Below are 21,837 nucleotides of genomic sequence, written 5' to 3'. Positions count from 1 at the left end.
TACTTTGGCTGTGTTTTTCATCCTATTTTTCCGTTTTTCTTAATACCCTACACCATGTCATTTGACGTCATTTTATGGGGAAATGAAGTCAACTTTCTCTCCCACCTCGTTTAATGGTAAATTTAATAAAATATTTATAAAATATAATAAAATTTTAGATTTTATCAATAATAAACATCACACTGATATGTTTCTATTAGTCATATTCATAGATACAAATAAAAACCTATCATTAATATAATCTAAAATTTTGTTATATATCGTAAATATTTTAGTTATTTTACTATACTTAAAAATGTTTATATATATATATATATAAAACTCTTTAAAGTTAAAATTCTATTTTGGTTTCTAAACTTTTAAAAACATTCATTTTGATCCTTCAAACTTTTGAAAAAAACTTACTTTGATCATTGTCGTTAGAATTTTGTAATTCATTAACAGAATAATAATGTAACTTCTATATTTGGATGATTAGGCTTTAAATTATTTTTCATAATAATTAAATTGATAAATGACCAATCAATCTTGTTAAATTATTCTATAAATCTTTTATGCCAAAAGACAAACATAATCAACACACTTGAATCAAATAAACCCAAATTAAAAACTAATTTAGTTTTATTTTTTTCAAAAACTTAAATCTCTCACTCGAATATCGACTCCCCACCCTTTATTTATTATTTTTTTCAAATTGAATCTTAAAGTAAATGAATGACATTTAGTAGAATACAAAATAAATAAAACTAACATAGTTGTATTTACATCCATGGCAAGGTAAAATAAACTAGAAAAATAAAATAAGTACAATACATGTATAAAATAATGTTTTTTTTAAAAAATATAATAAACTGGTAAAATATTTACAATGTATAGAACAATTTGAAAATGGAAAAAGGCTATAATGTAAAATACCAAAATTACCTAGTCAACATGCGATAATTGGGCACACGCGTATGATACACGATCGTGTAGATTTTGATACACAATCTTGGGCATAACATGCCTCGAGAAGCCCTAGGAAGAAAGAATTCTTTTTTTAGTTATTGAATCTCGAGCCTTAGTGGCACCGAGATGACTCAGGATGAAAGAATTATGCCTTTATTTTATTCGATCTCGAGCATACATTGTCTCTTGATGTCCCTGGATAAAAGACTTCCATCTTTAGTTTTTCGATCTCGGGCATACAATGCACCAAGAGGGCTCGAGATGAAAGATAGAAATTTAGATCTACACAATCTTGTAATTCATTTTAAACGATGACTTTCAAATTTAAATGATTGTATAGATCAAGATACATGATCTTGAGCTTTAGTTGCATCAAGATGCGTCTCGGGATGAAAGAATTCTTCCTTTAGTTATGATCTCAGGCCTTAGTGGCATCGAGATGACCCTAGATTAAAGAATTCTATCTTTATTTTATTTGATCTCGAGCATACATGCCCTAAGATGCCTTTAGTTATTTGATCTCAGGCCTTAATTGTAACGAGATGACCCAAGATCTATTAATAAATCGCAAAGAAGATATAAATCATAAAGGCATATATGGAATTTATGAAAAAAAATTGCACATTATGGGCTTTTCTTATTTTGTTATACGAGTAGTAAATATTTTTGGATTTTGTTATATTTATGTAAATTAACCTAAGATAAACTGTGAAGATAAATATTCTCACAATGAACCATAAAACCCCTTAAAAAAGGAAGAAGAAAGAATCAAAAGGAAGAGAATAAAACACCTCAATAAATGATGTATGAAATAAGCTATATATTTTCACTTAATTCGAGCTCGTTCCGTGATTTTATGATCTTATTTGATTTTGAGCAATTCATGGATGATATTTAGAATTGATGTCATTTTAGAGCTAGTTTGGATCAACGCATGAAGTTAAACGACGTCACACTACAAGAAATTTAGGATCTCCCGATGCATAGAGTTGTCGAGATATATACAAAAAGACGTCGGGAATAGTTCTCCTGATGACTAATTGGTCGTCGGGGATATGGTTGTGAAAGCCACGTTAGGAGAGGAACTCCTAACACACAAAATGCAAGGCGTCGGGAATGGATAATTTCTAATGTACCATTATTACGGTGTTGGTATTTAAGTATTCTCAACACATTTTATTTTGACGTCGAATATACTTGACTCCCGACACTTTAGTAATGGTGCGTCATGAATGATCTATTTTTGATGATGCAATCGTGTGTTAGAAATCTTCCCAACTCCCAACGTGTAAGTTAAACTGTCGGTAATTGGGGGAGCTTTAACTCCCAACGATGTGCGTGGGAAATTGTTACTTTTTATTTTCTTTTCAATTATTGTTTTGATTCTATTTTTTTAGGTGTAACATGTGCTATTTCTTTTTCAATTTTGATCTAAAATTCAATAAAATAGTCAAATAAAACGTTATGAATTAATAACTAAATTGAAATACGAAAGTTTGATCTACAAAATTAGAACATATTTCATAACACACATGAAATAAATGTTTTCGTGGTTTACAATATGTTTTTAAAATAATAATACATAAAAAAAAAGAAGTCATCTTGCATTGCCACACGTCATCTTCAAACAACTCCAGATCTACAATCACATCAGTAAGATACATTGTTTAAACTTGAAATAAACCAAAATAGATGCCAAAAAAAATTCTATATAACTGTATTCAAGAACAATGCCAATTAGAATATATACACGCTACCCCTCGATCCTACACGTCTGCACATGTCCTAGTTGTAGTTCCATCTAAACGTCTTTTGAACCTACTAAGTTGCAAAAAATACATAGAAAAGATGAAAATGAACATTTCCCTTCTAACAACAACAAATATATTAAAACACACATATTAAGGTCACGATCTAAAAAGTTCCTAAATGTCATGTTCACATTGGCATGTCACCTATGTCATCTAACGTCGTTTTATCGAGAAATGAAGTGAGCTTTCTCTTTTGCCATATGTTCGTTTAGCCTTCTAATTACTTATATATACACATAATTATTTTGAAGGGTTTTTTTAAAATATAACAAACTGGTAAAATATTTACACCATATAGAATAATTTTGAAAACGAAAAAAGCCAACAGGCCTACAATGAAAAATACAAAAAATGTCCCAGACAACACGCGATTAATCGACCACATGTGCATGCGAGTAATCTTCCTCTAAATGATCATGTACTACCGTCATGATACATGATTGTGTAGTTTTTCTTTAACGATAGAAAAAAAGGCTTTGAATTTAATGATCGTGTTGATCATGCTAAACAATGATGTTAATCATAGCAAACAACCGTGTTGATCATGAAAAACGATTGTATTGATTCTGGTAAGCTATTGTATAGTCCAATGTAAATTATCATTAAAAACTTTACGTGTTGGTCATGCTAAATGATCGTGTAATGCGTTTTAAACGATGGAAAAGGGTTTCAAATCTAAACGATTGTGTTGATCATGGAAATGATCGTGTTGATTATGGTAAGCGATCGTTAGTCCAATGTAAATGATCGTTAATAACTTCAAATTTAACGATCGTCTTGACTATGTTAAATGATTGTGTTGACTATTATAAGCGATTGTTTAGATCATTACCAACACAATAGTGTAGTTCTTTTCAAATGATGGGAAAAATGCTTCAAATTTAAATGACCGTGTTGATAATGGTAAACGATCGTTTAAATAATGTCAAAATGATATTTAAATGATTTTGATATTTTTGAATATGAGGAAAATGGAGTAGCTTCAAAGAATCTATCAAAAATGGTAAAAATGAAATAAGAGATTTAAACAGAAGAATAAAATATTTAAAAATATAAGAAAGAAAAATTGGAAGAAGACATGAAGAAATCTGGAAGAGAAGATAAATAAATAGGAAAGAAAAAGAAAAAAGAGAAGTGACGAATCATCCACAATATTCAAGAAAAATTTTGAAATTTATGAAAATATTTTACTAGATTAATGAGCTTTTATTTTTTATTACACATATCATAAATATTTTTTAATTTGGTTACATTTATGTAAATTATCCTATTTTGAAATGTAAGCTATTTGTAACTCTTCTAAAACAAAGACAATCGCAACTAGGCCCATGGGCCAACAGGGCTTGTGTAAAGATAAAGGGAAGAAACATTTAGAGAAAAGACCTAGTTTGGTTAGAAAATTTTACTAATATCGTAAAATAAAATTTAGTATCTTGATTAGGATTAAGTATAGTTTTATGACAATTATAACCTTATCATAATTATTAGTTATAAATGATTTTTGAAATTAAATACAAAATATTTCCTTATTTACATTACATTAAATTTATTATATAATTGATTACTCCCTTACTTATGTTAATAATTAAAATACAATTTTAATCATATTCAATATTACGTTATCATTTATGGTAGATTTTCAATTATTATCAAATAAAATCTCTTCTAATATGGAAATACTTTATTTATTAAATTTAACGTATAATAAATCATCAATATTATTTTCATCCCCACGTAAAACTATCATTAATTTTCATCCCCACGTAAAACTATCATTAATTTTCATTCGACGTCGGAAGAAGAAGTAAAGAAGAATCGGCGAGCTTCAATGTCATCACCATCATCGACATTGAGGGGATAGAAAAAGATGTAAATGTGGGAGCCATCACGTAAGCCAAAATCAAAGAGTGAGATTCCATCATCGCCCTGGAAGATGAGACGTTCAAGATCGTGGTTAGGAATGAAGATCAAACAGTGAGAAGGGAGGTTGTGATGGAATAATAATAAGAAGAATTATTCTGTGTTTTAAAATTAATTATAATGGAATAATAATAAGATTAAGAAATATTTTAAAAAAAGCACCTACTTGATAGATAATTTTAAACAAATATCTTAACATTTCATATAATTTTTTTCACATTTCCGTTCCCACGTTTTATATTTTTTATATACCTACATAATATACTATATATTTTTCATAATATATTATATATTTTTTTTCATATACTCTAATTTGTTGACGGGCAACTACATAATATACTGTATATTTTTCAAAATAAAATAAAGTTACAAATTATATTAATTTTATTGTTTTAACATGAACCACATAATATACTATATATTTTTCATATATCCTAAAATTTTTTCGAAGCATGTACATTTTTCATATACCCTAAAAATTTTTCAAAGTATGAACTACGTAATATACTATATATTTTTCAAATATTCTAACAAATTCTGTATATAACCATAAACCCTTACTACTGGAAAAGTTTGAAGGAGATGAACAGAATAAGAAATAATTGACAGATAGAGAGATCAGATGGAGTGAAGTTTTTTTGAACAAAATCACCAAAAGAAATTTGATTATAATATTAACATAATAGAATTAATTATATATCATATTTTACATTGATATCTAAATAAATGCAAATCTTGGTCCACTTTCCTTATTTCACTTTTTAACTTTTTTAATATATTATCAGTAATAAAGATGGATAGTTTGATATTTTGGACTCTACACTTGTGTAAAATTGAAGCTCATTGGAGCATTTATGAAAAATTTGACAATATTAGGTCAGACTTGTAATAAGACATTCTATTTTAAGCTATAGTTCATTACTATAAAAACTGACTCTTTTGACGGTTTTAAACTATCAAGAATGATTATTCTTGACGGTTTAAAAACCGTCATTGAATCCAGTGTCAAGAAAGACAAAGTTCTTGATAGTTGTAAAAAATGTCAAAAATTGTGAACGTTGACAATTTATAACCGTCAAGTATTCAATTTTTCACGACAGTTTAGAACCGTCAAGAGTATAAGTTTTACTGAAAGTTCAGAACCATCAAGAATGTGAGTATGAATGATAAAAATCGTCAAGAATACGAATATTCATGACATTTTGAAATCGTCAAGAGTGCATTTTTTCATGACATTTATTAACCGTCAAGAAAGTGATTGTTTATGACATTTTGTAACCGTCAAGAGTATTCTTTTTCATGACATTTAGGAACCATCAAAAGTATGCTTTTTAATGACATTTGGGAACGGTCAAGAATTTTATTGTTTATGACATTTGCAAACCGTTAAGAAATTTATTGTTCATGACATTTCAGAACCGTCAAGCAATTTTCCATTTTTTTAATTGTAATTTATTTATATTATTGTTCCTGTATTATGCTTCCATTGGTCTAAGAATTCAACTACATATAAACGACAAATATTCATCAAATGACAAATCAACATCATTTATTCATATCATTTCCAAAACTTTGCATCATATTCATATATCATTTACAAAACCAATATATATATATAAACAATTTCAGCAGATTTCCAAGAATTGAACTAAACATCATCTAATTAACTAACTTAGCCCAAAAGTATATCATCCCCAATACATAAAGTTTCATAGTGGCAACCCTCTACATATGAACAATTCACCTAAACCCTAAACCACAACAAAGTCTCAAAAGTATATCAATCAATCCCCCTCTGCCTCCATATGAACATTTCAAAAAATCAGCCACAAAAAATAAAGTTTCTTGTTTTAGAATGACAAATAAGTCCTAGATCATATGTGCGAACCAAAAAACTCAGCCAACTCAACTCGCACCTCATCTAACTCGGCATGTGAGTATGGTTTTCGTGTATCAATCGTAGACATGCAAAATAAATGAATTAGTATTCATGAAAATTATTATACCCACAAAAGAAATAGTTTGATATATAACATACCAAATTCGATATGATAATGCTTTCCCTGTTTACAATTTCTCTCATATTCTTCATGACATAGTATCCACACGCAGTGCTCCCGACTTGTAGTGGACACTATAAAAACAATAAATTAGAATAACAGACTAATCTTAATTGCTAGTAATCTACAAAATACAATGGATTTAAATATTTATACTTGCCTTTATTGTTCGCCATAAAGTTTGTTTTTTTCTTTTATTAATGTTCTTTTGTGAGTGAAATATCGCTATTGCTCTGTTTTTCCAAGATAAGATTGCACATATCTTAGAATATTGTACATGCATTAGAATTAACAACACTACATGATATAGAAGATTAAATTTATGTGTTAGTTACATATCTTGTAGTTGCTTTGGATGTCATCCTTAGCGAGTCAAGGTAAAATACTGTATCCTCATATGCATTTATGACAAGTAGTGCCCAATGACCCCTAAATATACAAAAATGTAAGTACTATTTTATTGTCAATGCAACCGATACCCTAACTGAACTTACCCGGGATTAAAACGAGCAAGAACTATTTGGTTTGCTTTTGACACCATCAATCTACTACACAAGTTTTGAATTCGAGATTCTTGTGTGTTTTCAGAAGAGATTAGGAACGGATCTAGAAAGACATACTGCACATTTTCTTTCGAACCAAGAACAAATGGATGCAAGTACCTACAAAATATATAAACTCGTAAATGATATACATAAATTTAGATGCAAAGAAATGAAATTGACTTACATTATATAGGCCACCAATGTAAACGTTTTGACTTTGTTCATGTTACAAAGATCAATGATATCCTTTCGAAGCACAGAACTCTTTCGACTAATACCAAAAATATCAACGGGTAGTGAAAAAGTGATGCTGGAATCTTTCTCCATTACCTTCTCAGCATATCTGAGAATTGACTTCAATGCTAATGGCAAAGTTGATGTCGACTCACATACAACTTCTTTTTCCGTAGGCATTTTTATTAAGTCCATCTCCTAATTCAAGAACATCCACATTCAGTAAGACGTACAATATTAGACATTCCAGTTTAATAGTGGATTACATACCTTCAAGATGTCAAACTCTAGTTCATTCATCTTCATCACCTTTTTCCCTTTCTTTTCATTCTCTTTTGGTTTGTCCATCGATTCCACTTCTATTCTCTTACCCTTCTCTTTAATCCCCTCTAACATTATTGGCCTTGAACAACTTCCGTGTGCAGACAATGGTGTAAACAAGTTTGAGCGAATTTGTGCCTCTGATTCACTAACTCGCCTTCGGAGTTCTTCATTCTCAACTAGAATGTTCGCCTCATCTTTTGATGTTTTCTTAACTGAATGAAAGTACGTTGTCGGAGTAACGTATCCACGAACCCCACGCACACGACCATTATGCTCTTTTGTACCCAATGCTTGGGTTAATACATCATTCAAATAGTGTCTATTCACAGACGATGAATCTGTATTCATTTATATCTCATCCTAAAAAGATAGCAAAATTAATGTAAGTTATAGAAATGCTTGCTTATGTAATGGATAATTGAAATGTGTGATTTACATGTAATGACTTACTATTGTATGGATGACTTGTTGAATGTCTTCGTTATCGTATTGTCCTTGTTTGTTAACTCAAGTTTTCTTCCACATTTTAGCTCGATCAACATCAACTTCATTTGAACCCTCCTTCTTCATTCGAAAACATGGAGTTCAAGTGGTAAAAATATTAGCTTGTATTCCATTTTAGCTATATTGCTACTGATTCCAAAAAAAAAGAATCAAACTTGCTTATGTAAAAAAAAGAAAATGCAAACAGTAACAGCAACTTGCTAAACAACAATCCTTCTATGGAGACATGGTATGTTTAAAACTATTTTCAGAAACCAGCCATGTATATCTATACAGAATTCACTCAAGTTCAGTATATCTTCGAAGTAATAGTCTAATTAATCAAAATAAACCAAATAGAACTCTAAAACTAGTGTAGAATGTGAGAAAGGAAGAAGGATAGAACTAAAAAAAGTCATCAACTTATTGTCACCCACATTGTAACGACCCAACTTTCTGGACTAAGCTGGGATCATTACTTACTGCTAGACTCACAGTAAAACGCACAAACTCATAAAAAGACTTGTTTACGATTCATTATAATCCTTTAATACATAAGAAAAGCAGTTTTGGGCCCTATTTTAAATAACTTTCCAAAAGTTCAAACACATAATCCATGAAGTCATCAAAATAAGACAGGAAAACAATTGTTCTAACCATGGCTTCATTTAATAAGTAAAAAGAAACAGAAACAATAAATACGTTCAGCGGAAGCATAAAAAGACTAGACATGTCCATATGGCCTTCACGTATCCTTCTTGCCTCTCGCTGGTCTACCCCTCGTGTTACCTTTTGCCTGAAAAAGTTATAGAGTAAAGGGTGAGTATAAAAATATACCCAATAAGGAACCTACTACTAGGCCCGCTAGGGTAATAACGGTTAGCTTCCTATTAAGGGGTACCCTACATAAACAATCTAGTGATTTCGTAGAACGCACACATTAATCAGTCTAGTGATCTCAAGGATACACGTATCAGTCGAGTGATCCCGAAGGATGTACATATCAGTTGAGTGATCCCGAAGGATATGCATATCAGTCGAGTGATCCCGAAGGATGCACATATCAGTCGAGTGATCCTGAAGGATGCACATATCAGTCGAGTGATCCCGAAGGATGCACATATTAGTCGAGTGATCCCGAATGATGCACATATCAGTCGAGGAATACCGAAGGACACCGTGCCTGTAAGGTACACTACCCCATAGATAAAGCTAACCGTTACCCCTCAGTCCATTCTTAACCGTCTACAATAGTCACATCACAACATAGTTCAAGCTAACAATTCAATTCATAAGCTTAGTTAGTCAGATAAGTTCAGTTCATAAACAATTTAGTGTCAACAGTCTCATTAGTCGCTATACATAAATTCAATCCACGCAATACCCTCACCTTATCTAAATCTAGTCAACGAGTCAATCATCTCTAGGTAATTACACCTGACAATCATTTCGTCTTAGTCCAAACGCTAGCACAATTTTAAATAAACTATATTATGCATAACGTCTCTATTATGCTTAATGTTCCCATTCAATCTACAGTGTAGTCCATCAGTGAATACACAGTCTACAAATGAGGTTCCCGAACTTTAGTCCATCAACTACATAACTCAATAATGAGCAGCCAACAACATTCTTCAACTACACATAACATCAAGATTTTCATAATCCAACAACATTACTATATCGATTAACAGCAAGACCCATCAATATAACTATATCACACCAGACATCCGAGCATCCGTACTCCATCAGCAGAACAACTCATCAACACACACACACACACACACACACACACACACACATATATATATAAGCTACAACTAACAATCATGTCACCAAGTGCATACTAGTGATGTTTCTACACATACGTGCATCAGTCAATTAAGTGCAGTCGCTATTGTGCAACCCTCATTTAAGTTACTACTTATTCCTTTAACAGCTTATCTCGAAGAAGATAAGTAAACTATGCATCACGCCTATGTTCAGTCTGCAACACAGTTCATCAGTATATACAACACACTATAGTATAGAACCCATACTCCATCAACAGCACAGCCCGACCGTATGCACAGACTACACATAACCGCTCAAACATCACTACTCCATTAACAGTACAACCCATCAGTATGTATAACTGCATATAACAGCCAACTCATTTACAGTACTCTACCAATAATATAACCCATCAATATAGATGATGATATATATATATATATATAAACCACTCATAACGGTCCAAACATCTAAACTCAATCGACAGCACAACCCATCATTATAACTAGACTACACATAGCAGTTATATGCTTATACTCAGTTGAAAGCATAACTTGGCAATATTTTTTGGTTTATACAAACAGTCGAACAGTACATTCATTATATTATAATTCTCATATCAGTCAATACGAGCCAATCTAAAATTGAGTCCAGTAGTAGAAGTCCCTTACCTGAAATGTTGCTAAAATCCTTGTTCAATCCGACGTCCACATGAATCCACCTGAACACAAACATAAGTGTTCAACGATGACATCACCAAAATCCACATTTAAAACGTTCCAAAGAAACATCCGCCAACTTACCCGAGTAAAGGAGGGCTATCTTCAACTAAGCCTGCCGTGAAACCTAAGAACTCGAGCGCCACTCCTCTAACACTTCAAGGAACGAAAGGTAACCAAACCAATAAGTTCCACGTTTTATTTGAATATCTATACTTGAATCAACTATAGCAACGTTAGAAAACTCATTAAGCAATCCTTACCAAAGACTCATCGTTACCCGACTTGGAAGGAAAGTGGCTTAGTTTAGCTCGAGAAACAGGGAAGTCGGCTTGGCTTGAGAGGCAGCTTGACTCGGCTTGGCTTGGTTCAGCTCGCGACTCGGCTTGGCTTGGTTCAGCTCTACTCGGCTTGGTCCAGGTACGGCTCGGCTTGGCTTCGTGGGGCACTTTCGAAAACGAAAGATCCACGATCGTTGGAGGCTCGTCGACGGCCGCTTGATGACACTATGCAACAGAAGGTGGCTGGGCATGGGCAAACACGGTCAAACAAGGTCGGAGGGTGGCCGACGACGCTTGATTGAGGTTAGAGACAGTCAGCGATCGACGAACGAGTGATAGAAGAAAGAGAACCAGAGACACGACGTTAAACACTCCACCACGCGACTACCGACTTCCAATAGAGACAGATCTGGCAGGCAGACGAGGGATGCACGGCGGCGGCGACTAGACTCATCGGACAATGCACGGAGAGAAGATTGAAGTGTGGTGACGGATGGCTTGTGCAGACGAGAATGGGACGACGACGATGAGGGGCTTCAACGTGCGGTGGCTGCAGGTGAGGGCGTCGGAGAACCGTAGCTGCTTGTCGGCGTTGAACGGAGAAGAAGAAGAAGATTAAGGAAGGTGGGGGCAGATGGCTTGCGCAGGCGAAGGAAGAAGGAGGAAAAGAAACGCGGGGGGGGGGGGGGGGGGGGTTGGTGGCGCGCAGTAGGGGGTTCTAGGGTTTTTTTAATAATAAAAAATTATATATATATATATTAAGTAAAATAATAATAATAATAATAATAATAATAATAATAATAATAATAATAATCATAATAATAATAGTAATAATAATAATAGTTATAATAATAATAATAATAATAATAATAATAAAAAATTATTATTATATATATATTAATATATATATAATAATATATAATATATAATTTATATTATATTATTATTATATTTTATTTTATTTTATTAATAAAATTTATACCCTCCAAAGAAATTTAAACCCCCAAAATTAACATAAAATTTATACCCTCTAAAGAAATTTAAACCCTCCAAAGAAATTTTTCTCTTCTAAACCAAACAAAATTTTAACACCCAAAGAAATTTAAACCCCCAAAATTAACATAAAAATATTAAAATTTACCTCCAAATTTGGGGCGTTACACACATGCTCTCAATAAGCAGAACATTTGCATCAACCAAATGAACCAAATTATAGAGACAAACTATAGAAACAAGAATTCCACATATTTCTAATATTACAAACAAAAGAACATGAGAATCAATGGGCTGTATTATACAACTATAGTTGCTAATGCATCCACAGAAACAAATAAAGCAAACTTACAACTTTTTATGCAACTCCACAAACTATACAAAATTTGAAATAAACCATCTTTTGGGGTCTCATTTCTAGTATCAATCTCTTTAACTATTGCATTCAACTCACCGACACCAAGTTCTTCATTAAAATCGTCCATATTATATTATGCGAAGGCTGTCAATCAAAATGAAGAAACAATTAGCATGATATACAAAGTTTAAACAATAAATAATGAAATGAGATAATTGAACATAATAAATTTATGGTCTAGTTGTTTGAAATTTTGAAAACACACCATTATAATATTATGTAGGTATCCATGTGCCTTCACAATCTGATCTTACGTACGTTGAGATACTGTCATCCAAGTCATTGTTTAAATCGACATCTGGCATATCATTGGGTATTCCTTCACACTGGAGTATTGTATCACCAAGTTCGTCATCATTATATCTATCTTCAAAGTCTCTTTGTGGTGGAGTGAGTACAACAGACCATCTAACATCACTTGGATCCTTAACATAAAACACTTGCTTTGCTTGGCTTGCTAGTATAAATGAGTCTGACTTGTGTCCTACTCTATTTAAATCAGCTAAAACATAACCAAGTTCATCGATCCAAACACCACCAGTATTCTGAACTTAATCGCATTTAAACACTGGAACCTTAAACGTATTATAATTGAGTTTCCATATCTCTTGTATCACTCCATAGAGTGACATATCTCCAATGTTGGGATTTTTATCTTTAGAACTAGACACTTGCATTGTTTTTGCAACTAAGCTAACTCCACTGTTTTGTACACTTCGATCCTTCTCTGAAGATTTTGTGTAATAACGACATCCGTTATTGCATAACCACTATAGCTAATAACAAAAGGATGAAGGCCATGAGCAATCCACCTTAAGTTATTCGAAACTTCAGTATTTCCAACTTCAAGCTCAGTTGATACCTACCATGAGAATTCTTATTTCAAGTTCAACACATAATATGTATAACTAAATTATAAGGTTCATCACTATACCTCTTCTCGTAGCCAATGTATAAACGTTCGATTATGTTCCTTTTGAAGCCATTTCTGATTTTTAGACTTATTCTAATATTGTAGTTGCAAAGCCTTCATATGCTTTCTTTGTAGTCATCATTCAAACATTGTAATAATAGTTAGATTAATTATATAAAAGTCAATGAAGAAAGCAATGACTAAACCTACTCCATATATGGTTGAACATCAATTGTATTTTCCAAGACATATCGATGAGCTTGATGTAGAAGTTCTTGTTCAGGTTTGAAGGGAACTCCCATGGACAACAACCTACCAATGTTTGAAGAGTATAAATGGTCTTGTGACTTGCGAGTCTCAAGCCCAATGGGATCTACTCCAAATAAGAAATCAGAACAAAATTCAATAACTTATTCTATTAAATAACTTTCAACAATATAACTTTCTGGACGATATCTATTCCTCACAGAGTTTTTGATGACTTTCAGAATCTTTTAAAGGGACACATCTATCGAAGATATATAGGGTCACAAAGTTTGACTTTCTTAACTATGTGTACTGTGAGTATGAATCATGATTGTGAAGAATGAAGGGGGAAAATACTTTTAAAATAAACACAATGTTACCACAATATCTTCTTTCAAGTTGTCTAATTGTTGTGCATCTAACACCTTGTTACATACAGAATTGAAAAAGATGCACAACCTAGTTATATATAGCATAACGAACATGTTTCGGTAGCATCGATCTTATCACAATGGGAAACAACTGTTGTATGAGCACATGACAATCATGAGATTTTAAACTATTAAATTTTAAATCTGTCATTGACACAAGGTTTCTAATATTGGAAGAGTAACCTTCGGGAACCTTTAGTTTTGACAAAGTCTTCAAAACACATCGTTTTTCTTCCTTCGTAAGAGTATAACACGCAGGAGGAATTAATATTTTCTTCTCACTACTAATAGGGGCAAGCTCCGGTCGAAGTTTTAGATCAACTAAATCGCGTCTAGCATTCAACCCATCCTTACTTTTACCAAGAATATCAAGAAGTGTAGCTAAGATATTCATGCAAACATTTTTTTCGATGTGCATCACATCTAAACAATGTCTAACATGAAGATCTTTTCAGTATGACAACTCAAAAAAGGAAGCTAACCTATTCCAACAAATCTTTTCACTTCTGTTCATCGATAGGTTCTTATGTATCTTTTTCCCTTTAGGAAATTCAAGATCTTTCAATTTTAAGTACACATCCTCCTCAGAAAGTGGTTCTAGAATTGTACCAAGTTCTTTTTTTATCGTTGAATGACTTTTTTTGTCGTCGATACAAATGATTGCGTGCTAGAAATCTTCGATGTCCTAGGTATGCTATTTTCTTCCCATGTCGTAACCTTATAGAATTTGTATTATCTCCACAAATTGGACATGCCTTATACCCTTTAGCACAACATACACTGAGATTACCATATGCAGGAAAATCATTGATTGTCTACAACAAAACCGACCTTAAGTTGAATACTTCTTCTCGATAAACATCATAACATTCAACACTCTTTTTCCATAAAAGTTTTAAGTTTTCAATTAGGTGGTGCTAAGTATGTGCCTATATCATCCCCTAGTTGCTTTGGCCCTGAAATTAGCATTGATAGCATCATGTACTTTCTTTTCATACATAACCATGGTGGAAGATTATAAATAACCATCACTATCGGCCAACAACTGTATTTAGAACTCATGTCACCATGAAGATTTACTCCATCGGCTGACAATGCTAGACGAAGATTTCTAGGTTCAGAACCAAAGTCTGGCCATTTAAAGTCTACCAACTTCCATGCTCGAGAGTCCGCTGAATATCGTAACTTACCATCCTCAATTCTTTCACTAGCATGCCAAGTCAGATTTTCAGCACATTCAATACTTCTAAATAGCCTTTTGAATCGTGGAATGGGTGAGAAGTACCATATCACTTTTGAGGGAATTTGCTTACTCTCTTCATTTCTATCCTTAACATTTTTCCACCTCGATTAATCACATTCAGGACATTTAGTGGCATTAACAAATTATTTTCTATAAAGACAACAATTATTAGGGCATGCATGAATCTTTTCATATTTTATTCCTAATGCATCTAATGTTTTCTTTGCTTCGTACAACGACTTTGGGAGTTCATTGGTAGTTGGCAGAATTTCCTTCAAAGTTTTAAGTAATTCTGAAAAATTGGTATCACTCCATCCATACCTAACTTTTAAATTATACAATTTAACTAAAGTAGACAACTTGGTGTACTTTTTGCATCCTTTGTACAATGGTTTTTCAGCATCAATAAGCAACTTCTCAAATCTATTTGGGTCTTTTGAATACTCCTCATGAGCAACTTCAATCATTTCTTTTACACTTCCAACATCATTCTCTTCACATGTATGTGTGTCAAACTTTGAAGATTCTCCATAGAAAGATGAGTTGTAAAGTTCTTCACCATGCCAAAACCAAATTTTATAACTTTCATCAATACCATTAACATATAAATGATCTCTAACAATCTTTCTACTATGCTTTTCACAATTCCCACATTTCAAACAAGGACAACGAAGGTAGGAGGTACTTGTATTCAAAAATTCAAATTTGATGAAATTTTTCACACCCAACTCATATTCTTTGGATAATCTACATTTGTGCATCCATGATTTATTCATAATTGTAAATATATTGACAAATAAACTAAATTAAATTAGTTGAAAAAGTCTTGTTTAGATAATTAAAAGAGAAAACAAATATGGAGATTGAACAACATTCGCTTAATAAGACTAAAACAAACGATAGTCCCTAAACTATCGTGACAATATATAAATTTTGTTCTCTAACTATTACTTTGTAATTTGTTTTTCCTATGTAAATAATCTGTATACATAACTGTGGTAACAAAAAAGGTTAATTAATAGGAATAATGGGTACAAACACAACTAATTCACAAGGATGAACAAACTAATTCTACCATTTAAGTAGTTCCTTTTCTAACAGATATACCAAGGATAATAATTCAAACACTTTACTTAGTAAAATACTTAAGTAATTCTAAGACACATATCTAAGGAAGAAATAAATCAAATTCATATTACGATTCTATCAAGTCTCAATTGATATTGATCATCTGATAGGAACTAAGGAATGTTGCTTTGCTTAATTGCTGCAAATGGATAACTAACTCAGCTTTTCCCTTAAACCATCTCTTGTTGCATCTTTTTTATTTTTCTCCTCCAAACAAAAATATATCATTAAACTCCTCCAAAAATATCTTCATTCACTTTTTTTTTTTCTCCGAATCAAAGAAGATTAATATATTTAAAATGTCAAATGTTATATCTTTGGTCTATACCATAGTTCATTTATCCCCCAAGTCTATTAGATCCATACAAAATCTATTATATCCACACAAGATCTATTATATCCATACAAGATCTCCAAAATGATATTTGGTCTATACCATAGTTCATTTATCCTAACCTACTACACTTTTCTAATCCCATATAAGTTAGAAACAATAAAGCTACAATTGACTTTTGAGCCTCATCTTCCAAGCTAATACACTAAACACTGAACAATTCCTCAAACTGCACAAACCTAATTAGTTTCTTTCATAATTTCAAATGTAACACTTTTTATTATTTAGAGGACATTTTGCAAAACAAACACCTCTAAAGTTGAACGGTAATTACAATTATAGATCTAAAATTTTAAGTGTTAATTAGGTTATGGTTTAAGAATAATTTTGTGGAGTAATGAAATAGATTTAAGTGAGGAAAAGGTGAAGAAAGGGATGGATGATGTCGGGGTAAGTGGTAGCATAATCCAATAATATCGCCCAATCGCTAATGTACTACAAACATGTCGAATTAAAACTCAAATGCACAACCTATAATATATATATGATAAATTACCAAAATTCGGCGACGTTGGGTAAGCTTTTCAGGTGGGACTGTGGCAGCGCACACGGTTGTGAAGAATTAACGGATTCAACAATGAAGATTCGGCGGAGGGGTTCTTCGACAGAGGCGTTCTTGACATTCTTTGACGCAGAGGTTATGGGCCGATGACGTTCTTTGAGTTCTTCGACGGAGGGGTCGTGGTTCTTCGAGTTCTTTGGCGTTATTTGGCAGAGGAGTCGTGGGTCGACGACATTCTTCGGCGAAGGGGTTCTTCGGCAGAGAGGTTCTTTGCCGGAGGGGTTTTCGGCAGTGCAGCATGGGGCATGGATCTTTGCGAGAGAGATGGGAGTGAGGGGCGCACGAGGGAAAATTGGGGGTTTAGGTTTTTTTAAAAAATGAAGTTAGTCTTTTGTTTAAAAAGTTAAAAGAAATTAGTTTTTTTTAAAAGAAATTATTTTTTTATTTTTTTCAATTATTTAGTAATTCTTGACATTTTTGAAACGTCAAGGAAAATCCTCTTACTTGACGTTTTTAAAAATGTCAAGAAATTTTAAAATTACTCATCTCCGCCTTTCCATTAAAATTCTTGACGTTTTAAAACGTCAAGAATTTAATTGATATTTCTTGACGTTTTTAAAACGTCAAGTATAATTACATATTATTTGACGTTTGAAAAACGTCAAGAATGTCGATTTTATAAAAATTCTTGACATTTTAAAAACGTCAAGAATTTAGAAGATAATCCTTGATAATTTATAACGGTCAAGAAAAAGTTCATATTGCTTGACGGTTTAAAACTGTCAAGAATTCTGAAAATTGCCTCCCCTCCGCCTTTTCATTAAAATTCTTGACGGTTTTCCTATTAAACCACCCCTTTCTTAACATTTTTACCAAAAATCGTCAAGAAAAAAAAAAAGCAACCGTCAAGAAAGCCTCTCTAAAAATGCTTTTGAGATATGCCTTAAAGAGTTTTTATTTGCATATTTAGCTAAGTTTTTATTTGCATATTTAGCTAATTAATTATATAGCGGGGCTACAAGCACTTTTTCCCCGTCATTTTTACCCTTAAAATTCGTTTAGGGTTTTATGTATTGTTTTTGTCTAAAAAAAATCTGATTATACATATATTTAAGAAGAATTATAAAAAATATTAAATATAACAAACTAATTATAAAATATAACAAAATTTCAGATTTGATCGATAATAGACATTGTTAGATATTGACATGCTTCTATAAGTGACATTGATATACAGTGATAGAAATTTATCATTGATAGAATCCAAAAATTTGCTATATGTAATAAATATTTTAGTTTATTTTGCTATATTTAAAAATGCGTCCTTATATTTAAAATATTTTATTATATATTTTCTAAAAAAATAAATCAACGTAGGACAGTATTATTGATGGTTGTAAACTTTTTCAACTCGAACATACTCTTGAAGAAGAAGAATGAAGGATATGGATTAGAGAGTAAGTTGAATTGCTGTTACCCTGTCAACTTCTTACAAATGTCTCATTTTTCATTGTGTATATTTAATATTAAATCTTGAAGTATCCAATCGTACCTAAGGGAATATGAGGGCATGAGTTGGGTTGGATGGAAATTACAAAACTTAGTATTTAATTTATGTTTGATCTCAATTTTAACATCTCAAGTGTGTACATAGGGAATATACAAATATATAGTACTTCTCATAATGAAAACTCCTATCTTTGACTTTTAGGAAAGTTTGAAAAATGGAAAGAATTGATTCAAGATAGTTAATTAAAACTCGATATCCATTAAAATGATAACATAAACCTATGATTACATACATATTTCCATATTCAAACTTGGAATTTCTCAAGTTGAACATCCCTAGGCCTCAAAGGCACATACTCTCCCAACAAATACACCTCAAGATGATCTGAAAGGGCAGACTTGTCAATATTTTCATGATGGTACGATTTGCAAACAAAATACAACACCGTCTCAGTCACTAGCTTCAACAAAAAGAAAATGAAAAACAATAAGAAACAAAAAATTCCCAGAGTACCCTTACTCAGTATCCCCAACGACGCCGTTCTCACCACCAAATGTCCAAACACAAAACGCGCCGTTCCCAGTGGAAGACTGAGACACAAAATTATCACTACCGAAATTCCTAATTTCCCTTTCACTAAACCGTAGCTTTTCCCCATCGCTTTGAATCCGTACGAATCTTCCAGAACGGAGATTACGTTCGACAGCTGCCAGATCGCCGTCAGGTAGAAGGCGCCCGCGAGGTACAGGATCTGAACGACGTAGAGAAAGAGAAACACACCGGCGCCGGCCGTGCGGAAGGCGAGAATGATGAAGAAGAGGACGAACGTGATGACGAGGAGGCTGGCGATGGAGTAGCCGACGAAGGAGATGAACACGCAGAGGAATGTTAAGAGGAGGCGTTTCCATACCTTTGGAACGACGCTCATCACCGGCTTGAAAGCGACATCGCGGCCGGTGTAGATCGAGGCGACGGTGTAGACGACGGCGGAGGTGGAGAGGAGAGAGAGAACGATGAAGATTACCAGGTACATGATTTGAAATAGAAAATAATAGACCTTCTCCGATGAGACGACGTCGGAGAGTTTATCGAATGTGGGTGTACTGGTTTGCGTTTGGTCCAATACGTATTCATCAAACATGATTTTTCTTAGGAATAGATCGGAGATTTCCATGTGAGCGAGGAACAAGAAGGAGAGAGGGAGAATTAGAGCTAGAGTGATTTGGGAGAAAATCCTTCTCCACGTGAAGATTAATTTGGTAGTTTCTCTAAAAATTCCATAGATTCCAAGAAATTGCATCTCTTCTTGTTCTACATCCATGATTTTGCGATGAAGAAATTGCAGAAGGAATGGATATGGAGGATTTTTGGAGAAGGGAAGGGATAGATATATACGGAAAAACAGGTGTTCTGAATGATATTGAATTGAGTTTGAAAAGTCTTTGTTTGGAATGGACTAAAGAAAAACAAAATGCCAAATGGCTTTTAACAACACGTAATTTAAAAATAGTAAACTCTTTAACTATATTTCAAAGAAATATAAATAGACTTTTCTTGATGTCCCTTCTGCTTTGATTATTCCAAATATTATTTTATCTTCTTTCTTGTTTCAAAAACAATCATTTTTTCAATGTTTGAGAATGTTGACAAATTTTTTTTTGTTACTTTCAAGGTTGTTTTGCATTTGAAGTGTCTATAGATTGGTGTGGGTTGGACTTTGGGAGGGATTTATAGGACTCATCCAAATTGTTTATTATCTAACTTTGTAAAACTTCTTTTATCTATATCAAACCTTCCATTTTTAAGGAGATAAAAGTATAACAATTATCATCGAGTTAAGTTTAGTTTAGTTAATCTAAACAATGACGCTTTGATAATGATCTTAGTTCCCAATTCGACTTTTGAAAGTATACCATGACAATTGTTGTTGGGGTAAATCTTCTTTAACTTACTCAAGTGGTCGATGATGGTCTTTAGTTGGTAGAACTAATATTTAGATGGTTCCCTTGTACCTCAAAATAATATTGACAATATTTTAATGGGGAATCATTATGAATAACATAAAAAATGAAACTATTTACAAAATGTAGTAAAATTTTCTAACGAGTTATGGAAACTAAAGTTTTGCTGTATTTTTTAAATAGTTTCAATATTTTGCCATTTTTTTAAATCTCTATCTTTTGAAACTACATAATAATCAAACATAGCATTTAAGTCAAGAAGAAAAATGGGTGACATCGTTTTGAAAATATTTACAAATACATAGTTTCATAAATTAAATTAAACTGAAAATTCTTCAATTTCGCATGAAATTTTAATATGAGATTATCATAAATGACAAAATTGTCAAATAAAATTTTAGATTTTATTAAGGTCCATTTTTATAAATATAATAAAACACCAAAATATTTACAAATTGTGTAACAAAATCGAAAATCTCATGAAGCCGACCATTTTTCTTTTAATATTCCAGGTTTGTCTTTCCTTTCTATCTTTTTTATTCTATTTTTCTTTTTCTTTTCATCTTCTTTCTTCCCCATCTTTTCTTTTATAGTTTTTTTTGAAATAATGATCTTTGTTTTCAATCTATCATAAATATTGTATTATTTTTTTTCAAATTGTTATTTGATTTAAGATCGTGTACTAAATATAAAAAATCTTGGTACACGATCTTGAAAAAAAGTTGTTGGGACATTTATTTGGTACATGATCTTGAAAGAAGACCGTTGGGATAGTGGTACCCAATCGATCTTGGTACAAGATCATGTACCAAATATATTATAAAATCGTATACCAAACATATTACGCGTGCAAGTGACTAATTAATCACATGTTAATTGAGACATTTTTCGTATTTTCTATTATGGACCTGTAAAATTTTTCCGTTTTTGAAATTTTTCTGTACAATGTAAGTTTTTTTTTCGGTTTGTTATATTTTTGAAAAAAACCCTCTTAATAATA

The 21,837-nt window shown here is 32.3% G+C and overlaps 1 protein-coding gene across 1 annotated transcript; it reads right to left on the bottom strand.

The window, feature by feature from the left end:
- Nucleotides 1–19,114: 19,114 nt before the first annotated feature.
- LOC103504045 (uncharacterized) lies at nt 19,115–20,497 on the bottom strand. Its single transcript, XM_008468474.3, has one exon. The coding sequence runs from the start codon at nt 20,195–20,197 to the stop codon at nt 19,181–19,183; it is 1,017 nt and encodes a 338-aa protein (XP_008466696.2). The 5' UTR covers nt 20,198–20,497; the 3' UTR covers nt 19,115–19,180.
- Between the last annotated feature and the right edge of the window lie 1,340 nt (nt 20,498–21,837).

Source organism: Cucumis melo, chromosome 3, assembly GCF_025177605.1.
Source record: "Cucumis melo cultivar AY chromosome 3, USDA_Cmelo_AY_1.0, whole genome shotgun sequence".
Lineage (NCBI taxonomy): Eukaryota > Viridiplantae > Streptophyta > Magnoliopsida > Cucurbitales > Cucurbitaceae > Cucumis > Cucumis melo.
This window is presented reverse-complemented; position numbering and strand designations above follow the sequence as displayed.

Bases quoted from the DNA above. Each gene is read 5' to 3' on its own strand.
- LOC103504045 (XM_008468474.3), bottom strand. From the start codon at position 20,197: ATGGATGTAGAACAAGAAGAGATGCAATTTCTTGGAATCTATGGAATT.